This window comes from Malus sylvestris, chromosome 10 (assembly GCF_916048215.2).
Source record: "Malus sylvestris chromosome 10, drMalSylv7.2, whole genome shotgun sequence".
NCBI classification, from domain to species: domain Eukaryota; kingdom Viridiplantae; phylum Streptophyta; class Magnoliopsida; order Rosales; family Rosaceae; genus Malus; species Malus sylvestris.
In genome coordinates, this window is record NC_062269.1 from 1788389 (window position 1) to 1797644 (window position 9256).

Here is a 9256-nt window from a genome sequence, read left to right on the forward strand (position 1 = left end):
AGGCTAGCAATAATGTGATTCAATCAGTTGTTCATTAAATATTATTTTCTCATCTTTAAAAATATTCAAAACATCTTAAGACTCGTGTAATGTCAGTTATAAAAAAATATATATTTTGCACGCGCATAATAATGTGATTAAATTAGTTGTCAAATAATTTTTTTTTTAACAAACGATATTATCTACATTAAGGGGGAGGGAGTGGCTTAGCCTCACAATGTGCTAGCAATAATGTGATTCAATCAGTTATTTTTTAAATATTATTTTCTGTAGTCTTAATGTAAATTCAATAGAATGTAGATGGAAATCGAAAGACCGATTTTATTATGTGAATTGAGCTGCTTTGATTGGTTTGTGAGGGGTTTTTTCTAGCATGATCTAAGATTATTCATTTACTTTAAATCGCCCCTACTTTAATGCTTCAACGACAATTCTAGCTCCATACCTATTCATGGAATCTCATGAGTTGAAAATTAGATTACGTTTAATAGATGAACAAACAAACGATGAAACTTCATATATTATTTTATTAGTTATTTTGTGGATTGGATTTCCTGTCTACGCTCCATTGTGTGTGCTCGCGGTAGATGTATCGCCATGTTATTAAGTATTTTGATTTAAATTCTTTTCTTTCTAAGAGGTGGAATAAAATATCCCGGTTGAAACGTAATGATCATACGTCTGTAATGGATTGTATGTCCCGTAATAGTGCCCATACGTTTACCCTTTGAGTCAATGCGATTCATAGCTCTTACCTTGACACCAAAGAAGAGTTCGAAAACAAATTGTTATGGCCCATCTCTAATTTGGCGTATTTTATTTTTTTGAAGTTGTAAAATGACGAAACTGTCTATGTTGGGCTAAGTAGAATCCTAGAATCCTACAAAGGTTATAATAAAACCTTATTTTTTGCCCACTCTCACTTTCTATAAGGCACCCTTCCTGAACTTAGTAGCTGGATTTCGATGGCGAGCGAGGGATAACTAGTCATTATGACATTTACTCCAGTTAATGTCAGAAATTTATTTCTTGTTTGTAATGTAATATCCATCCTACCCAGGATGGGAATATTCTTTGATGTATTGTACTGTTATCTATGCTTTGACACTGCATGCAATTGAAATAATGGTTTCATCCCGCACTGCACACTCTCACTCTTAGAATATATTAGTCTAGACTTTGGTTTTAATTTATTGCACTTTTTATGCACCAATTGCATATTATGCTTAGTCACCTTTCAGGTGTCGACCATCACACCTTGATTCTAGTATCCACTTGGATATTCGGGTTGAGATGTGTCGCAAATAAACAAGATTATCATGACGACTACAAATTGAGGGCTACATTTTGATTAGCTTACCTCTCAAACTAAATTACAAGCCATATTTATGGAGAACTAAATTTACAAAATCTTAATACGTAAAACACCAAAAATACCCTAACTCCAAAATAAATCTAAAATACAAATATTTTCCAACGTCATGTCCTTTCTAGATGTTGGATCGTTTCTTTGTCTTAACTTGGAGCAACTTTCATTAATTTCAATTTGTTTTTATCAAATATTATTTCAATTTCAGTTGCTAATTTAAGCATGGAATGATATGATATTTTCTGTTTTTGGATCTAGAAAGTGTGAGATCAAAGTACGCTCTACAAGTACTTCTGAAATTTGGTGGCAGCAAAGTATTGGGCGGTGCCCCAACTGGCAAGGCACATCGATAACCAATCAAGATTGGTGAGTGGTCCGTCTGTACGGACCGACTCTGAAGCAAACCGAAACCGATTAGATATCATATAAATGCAGCTACTTAATTAGACCTGTTGTCAGTATTCATGCAGTCCTGTTGTCACTGGTCATGCATGTTACTGTCTATTTGCTAAAGAGTCAGGACTTGTAATTGGACTCTAAAGTTTACATAACTTGCACATGCAGGAACCAGAATGCGTGTTACTTTCAGTTTACCTTGTAATTTTGATATGCAACTAGCTACATTTTAGAATTAAAAAGGGGTTGCTTAAGCAACTTGGATAGTCATATGGAGATGCTGGCCGTTGAAATTTAAGTACAGTACTACATATATACTATAAATGATTTAAGCAAATTTAGTAAAGAGGAGCCTTAAGTTGTCATAGGAGCTAAAAGGCATTTGACTGTCGGATATAGAAAATTTTCTTCTTTGAATAGTGATGAAAAGCTCTAAGATGATTTTTTTTTTTCCTTTGTGGGAACGTTGCTCAAAGTTACCGAGTTCATGGGGCACGTCGGTATGTGAAATGAGTATAGGGTATGAGATAAGTTGGGAAGGGGCGATCATTTTGACTAGCTCATGTTGTATGTAGACAACCAGACTTTGTATTATATGTCGTACACAATAATTTCTCCGAAAGTGACCAAGCTTTGGATTACACATCAAATTTTGAATTTCCCTGAAAACTCACATGAATACAAACGTGGAAATCCAATGAAACACCCTCAGCTAGAGGGTGTTGAACAGCACTGGGGCTAAGTTTTTAGGGCTTTGAAGAAAGGGACATTGAAATATATTGAATACAAACATGCAGAATAAATTCACTGAGGTAAGGAAAGCAACACAAACCTGCCATTCATGGCCCTTATCAAAATTTAAAGGTGTAGGTTAGGTACACTTTTGTCCGAGTTCCCCAGCTGCGGCTTGTCCTCACAGACAACAGAAACAGCTCATTAGTGATCATAAGTATACTCTTGGAACGTTTTTACTATGTTGCCCCCTATTTTTCTAATCGAATCCATCCTACAGCTTTAAACTTCCAATTTAAGTGCAAATTTATTCTTCAAACTAAGTTATAAGTTGAAAAAAGTCTCTCCTATGACAGGGAGGAGAAAAACTTGCTTAGTCAAGTAGGTTTATTCGTGTCACATGGCTGTATTTGAGTTGCAAAATAGTAACACTAAAATATTTGGATGTGTCGAAAAAGCTAATGAAAATAATATATTTTACATTTTCTATACAAGTTGTCTTTTATCTCTATCATTTTGCTACTCAACATTACTACGTGACATGAACATGTAAAACAAATAAGAATTGCATGTTTATTCAATGCAATCAGAGAGATCATTAAAAGGTCATTAAGAGATCGTTAAGCAATAACCGCATTCAATTCCAACTTCCTAAACCACGTATTAACAAACTATAGGTCATAGTTTATGCAACAATGAAAATTAGTGAATCTTACTTGCATTAGAAGACGTGATGGTCCAACAATGGCTTTGTCTTCTCTTCTTTTGGACTCAGAATTGATTCTAGCTCTCAATAGGACAAGCTATATTACATAATGAACGTACATGTCTAAGAAGAACCGAAACCATTAACTTATATTTGCAAATCCTCCCTCCTATTAAGGAAGTAGTTGCCGGCAGTTCCAAGTGGTTTTAATTCCCCTTATTCAAAAGTTGTTCAATAAACTTTCCTCCAATAAGGTTTAATCCGGGTTTAAACCTTCATAAAGACCAACATAATAATTTGATAAAACTCTAAGTAAGAAGACTCTTACACAGCGCCCTGCACAAGTTTCTGCATTGGCAAATCTAGTGTCGATCGGAGCTCATCGTGTGTGGTCTTGGCTTTGTTTTCTTGCATGTTGTTTGGGGTTTGTGTGTTCGAGTTGGGTTTTGTGTCATTCCAACTTCTTGGGTTGTGTTTTGAAGGCCCATAATTCAGGAGCTAAACTTCTAGTTTGCCAATTTCTCACCTCCCATGGTCTTCTACTGGTGCCTCTGCCACAGTCGCGGTCAAGTCACCCTCAGTCCACACCCACTGCGTTTGACCAAGCCTTGAGCTTTTCCTTAGATCAGTTATGGCAAAGAATTTGGCAGACTACTTTTCCCATTTGGTTCGAGGATTTTCTAGAATCTCTTCAATCACAGGGGACTCAAATTTATTAACGCGATGTTGGACTTTGTTTACTAGTTCAATTCATGAGTCCATCATCATCTCTTCATGCAGCATCGAAATAACATGGAGGAGTCGAAGTCCACGATAAACATGCATGTTCTTTTGATTAGCTTTCTTTTTTTCTTTTTTTTTTTTTTGGTCAAGCTATTTTTTTTTTTATAAATATATATGTTTTTCACAAAAGCTTAGGTCATTTGATTACGTTCAATAGTATAATGAGCCTAGCGAGTCTAGATTATATCATCATGCAAGAGAGCATGCACCCAGAAATTGCAACAAATACCTCTAGGTTGAGAATAAATTACATGAAATAGATTTACCGTTATTGTGGCGATCAGGGTTAATATTCTTATGTTATGTGTAAATTTTTCTCCACATAATATGATATTATTGAATTAAAACGCTACTTGTCATTGAATCTACTCTGTATAAATTGTTCTTTTTATTGGTTACGGAAGAAAATACAATCCCTTTAATTGGGGACTCACAGAAAGCACTGTATACCATTCCACATTGTATTTTTTTCCGAAAGAAGCCTCCAAATCCGACCAGACCTAGAAAACTTTTGATGTAACGTACTAACGTAGCTTCATTTGTGTTGACCTTGACAAAGTGTGTATAGAGCTAGTAGTAGGACCCTAACAACGTTCAAGACAACATGATGCTTTAAGGACTAGCTAATTTATTTATTTATTTTCAAAGATGGGGAAAAAATTATATATATATATATATATATATATATATATATATATATATATATATATATATATGGTATAAACCCAATGTGAATTACGATGTGCAACACAATTGTCAATTGTTTTTTTCCTAGATTTAGGATCAAATCATTAATTTGGTTTTTGGAGCCACACTCGCTTGCAAGTTATATGAGTTAAATTGCAACGATAAGTCTTTTTGTATTGGTGAATTACACGTTAGTAGTTTAAATGAGACTAAAATGCCTCTGTGAATTTTCTAAATTCTCGAAATAGTGAACTACAGTGAAGAAATTATCAGCTGATTTAAAAAAAAATGTGTAGACTTGAGTCACACTGATGGATCTTCCAATCACGTCCCACTTAATATTATTGAATTAAAAAACTATGTGTCACTGAATCTATTCTGTATAAATTGTTTTTTTTATTGGTTACGGAAGAAAATACAATTCTTTTAATTGGGGACTCACAGAAAGCACTGTATACCATACCACATGGTATTTTTTTCGGAAAGAAGCCTCCAAATCCGACCAGACCTAGAAAACTTTTGATATAAGGTAGCTCCATTTGTGTTGACCTTGACCAAGTGTGCAGAGAGCTAGTAGTAGGACCCTAACAACGTTCAAGACAACATGATGCTTTAAGGACTAGCTAATTAATTGATCTACATTCAAAGATGGGGAAAAAAATACATCTATGGTATAAATCCGGTGTGAATTACGATGTGCAACACAATAGTCAATTGTTTTTTCGTAGGACAAATTTAGGATCAAATCATTAATTTGGTTTTTGGAGTTATATATGGGTTAAATTGCATTGACAAGTATATTTTGCATTGGTTTATCACAGGATAATAATTTAGAAGAGACTAAAATATCTTTATGTTTTTTAAGTCTTTGAAATAGTAGAATGCCTTAAAAAAACTATCAATTGATCCCTATTTTAAAAAATCAAAAAAAAAAAAAACATTGCAGACTTGAGTCACACTCCCATGGATCTTCCAATCATGTCCAACTCATGACCCCTAGCTACTTGATTGGACATGTCCAATCATGTCCAATTGAGGGCAGTCTTCAGATGCACGGCAACACACGATTTCCTTTATTTAGCTGTTAATTACCAATTATAAGTCATCGATCTGAATCATTGTAAAGTTGCACAAAAACATATTTTGTTGTGTAAAATCATGTGGATATTTTGCACTTCGCTTTTACGTATATTACTGTAGCTATTTCGTGTACATGTCAAATCTGAAATCATACTAATAGTGATTACGACCCATAATATGTACATACATTATTGATATGTTATAGGGTATGTTTGGAAGTATTTTTAAAATAACTAAAAATGCTTTCGTATTCTCTAAATAAAGTGTTTCTGACTATGTTCGGCAAAAACAAAAAAAATACTTTGAAGTGCTTTCTAGAAGAAGCACCTGACCATATGTTTGGTAGAAACTTCAAATACAATTCCAAGAAGCAGTTGCATTTTTATTAAAAAGTAAAGTGCTCCTAATAAAAGCATACACTCTTCAATCGACTACTTTTGATCATTTTTCACATTTTCGTACACAATGGTCTATTTTTTAGACCACATTTGAACTATGATTTTCTACTCCTCTCACATATATCGCAAAAGAAATGTTGCAGACAATTTTGCTAACATGGGCTTATTTTCTCCAACTTTGGTACGGCATGATTCTTCTTTGATTACGGTTCGTGCTACTTTGTTTTCATATAATGTTCGCTTGCCTAGCTTCCGTTTCTCAAATTAATGCATCTCGTCATATAGGTTTGTCTCAACTTTTTTTTCCCTAACCTTGTGGTGTTGTTCAACTTATTTTGCAGGTTTAGGCCTTTGAAGTTTGGCTTTAGAGGGGTTAGGTTTCATATTCACCCCTCTTTTCCTTGTATTTTTTTGCTTTCGTTTCTAAAAGAAGGTTTAGGTCCCCCTTCTTTTTCAAGTTCTTTTTCTCCTTTTCTTGTATTATAAGGGATAAGGTTTATATCTCCTCTGGATAGATGTAAATTCTTTTTTTGTTATTAATAAAATTTCTCTCATACCACCGATGTTTTCTAAAAAAAAAAAAGCAGAGAAATAATTTTGTTTATTCTACTAACTTTTCATATGGTAATTTTTCTTGTTCTATAGTTGGAAGCTGGAATTCCTGCTTCCGAATTAACTTAAACTATTATATAAAAAAAGGTTTCTTAAAAGAAAAAAAAAATAACAAGAACAAAGAAAATTGCTTTATTAGTAATCAAAACTACAGAATAGATAAGTTAATTACATGGGCACATATACAACGTCACAACCTCTGAGTCTGACGAAGCACACAAAGACACCTTCCAAGTCCCACATTAGAACAAGCTAAATTCAAACACCACCCCACCACGAAACCGGCCTTTGCCGATCCCCTCGCGTCTCCTCTCTCTTACTAAAATATCACTTTCACAAGCTAAGCTTATTGCTAGTAGCCAATTTTTACTAATTTCATGATTGTTGGAATATTAATTAAATCCCCTTCAAATCATTGACTTGCTCTCTCCTTTTGTTAAATATTTCATCTCACCACATTTCTTCCTCTTTATATCTATCCCTTGCCCTTTGAGTTCTGACTACTAATATATAACTTGATAGAGAACTATACTACTTAAGATTCCCAAAACATCACCATAAACCCAGTAGAGTTCAACTCCCGTGTTCTTTCCATCGATCTTCACCTTCATCGGCATGGATTATTCAACAGGAAAATCTCCAAGAAGAGAGCTTCAACTCCAAGGTCCACGTCCAACACCTCTCAAGATACACAAAGACTCTCACAAGATCAAGAAACCTCCAGTTGTACCACAACCGTCAAAACTACCAAACCTGCAGCAGCAGCCCCATCACTACCAGCAGCCACGTCAACCGGTCATAATCTACACGGTGTCCCCGAAGGTCATCCACACAAACCCTAGCGAGTTCATGGACCTTGTCCAACGCCTCACCGGGTTACCACCATCGAATTCTTCTACTATATCTTCTTCCCCGCCTAGAAATAACAATATTCATCCTCCGAATTACGTTAACTATAATAATCCTCCAGCTCATGATGATCAAGGGATGAAGAAAACTAGTACTGCTCAAGATGTTGTGGAAGAAATGGAAATTATGGATGGTGGTGGTGGTGGTGGTGGTGGTGGTGTGAGGCAAAAGGGTTTGTTTCCAGGGATCTTGTCGCCTGGGCCCGCTTCGCTTACTCCGATTCCTTCAAACTTCTTCTCTCCACCTGCGGATAGCTTCTTTCATGATTTGAGCCCCGTGCTCCATGGCAACAGGAACTTCATAGAAGGTAGTTTCATGCCTAGTCCGTCAAACTTCTTTTCCCCGTCTACATCCATTGACTTATTCAACAATTTTCCATATCAATAGTTTTTCTCATTTATTTTCTTGTTATCAAATTCTTTTACTTCAAAGAAAGAATGGGAACACATTGTAGGAGAATTATTCAGAGATGTGGATTCTCTTGGTTTAATTTCTTGGAGTTTTCTCGGTTTCTTGAGGTTCTCCTTTTTTAGGAGAGTTTGAGGGTTGAATTTCATTAGTGAAGACAATAGAATATTAAGGGATTGAGCTGGAATTTTGATTTTCTTTTTGGTGGGAAGGCAGGTGGGTAAGTTATTGATTAGTAGGTAGTTTAATATTGTGGACCATAAGATGGAGAGTGCCTAGCTCTCATATATCTTATGATACCCATCCTTTTGTTTTTTATACCATTTCTTGTCATGTTCCTTTGGCATGTAATTTGCAATACATATATAGTTGACCTTTCTCATTGCTCTTTTCAGTTTGTTTTCTCTGTGCTGTTGAACTAACTTATACTAATGTACTTTCGCATCCTTCTGCTTGCAACACATATATAGCTAACACAAGTTTAATGTATAACTGTACATGTATGCATGTTTCTTTTGTATACATAAAAGCAACATTTAGGGAGAGAAAATCGAACGTATACAAATGCACACACATATTAGTTATTGATAAAACTTGACATGAAAATGACAAGGAATTTTTGTTTTTCTTGAAAAGTATATCATATCACATATGCATTGTTAGCTGCCAACGATTGAGTTGTAATTGATAACTCATTATATTTACGCTATGTTTGGCCAAAAGAATTTCGAAATTCTAAAAGATTAAGGTCAAGTTAGTAAGTAATGAATTATAGAATGTTAGATAGAAGGATTAAAAAATGCACTCCATAAGCATTAATTGCAAAGGCATTGTATGGAGGATTCGTAAATGCCCTCACTCAAACAAGAGATTTGCAAATCCCCTCACATGTCTTTGTAATGCTCACGAAGTTGATTTCTAATCCTTCTAACATTTTGTAGTTCATTCCCTACTAACTTGGCCTCAATCCTTAACATAGCCTTAAGTATATTGAATGTAGAGGTGAATGAGTTTTCCTTTTGATAGCATTAGTCAAATTACACATAAAGAAAATTTATCTCTTCCGATCCTTCAATTTTGAGGGATTATAATAAATAAATTTTCTTAGTGAGTAATTCATCTTCTACTTTAAATTGCAGCATCAAGTTGAACACAATTTTTTCATTTCAGCCTTGA

General features: G+C 34.7%; 1 protein-coding gene across 1 annotated transcript; it reads left to right on the plus strand.

Moving 5' to 3' along the window:
* The first annotated feature begins 7189 nt into the window (after positions 1-7189).
* Positions 7190-8474, plus strand: LOC126587893 (protein MKS1-like). The gene has a single exon (XM_050253010.1). The coding sequence runs from the start codon at positions 7379-7381 to the stop codon at positions 8057-8059; it is 681 nt and encodes a 226-aa protein (XP_050108967.1). The 5' UTR covers positions 7190-7378; the 3' UTR covers positions 8060-8474.
* The last annotated feature ends 782 nt before the right edge of the window (positions 8475-9256 follow it).

Excerpts from the sequence above, each read along its gene's own strand:
- LOC126587893 (XM_050253010.1), top strand. The coding sequence starts at position 7,379 with ATGGATTATTCAACAGGAAAATCTCCAAGAAGAGAGCTTCAACTCCAA.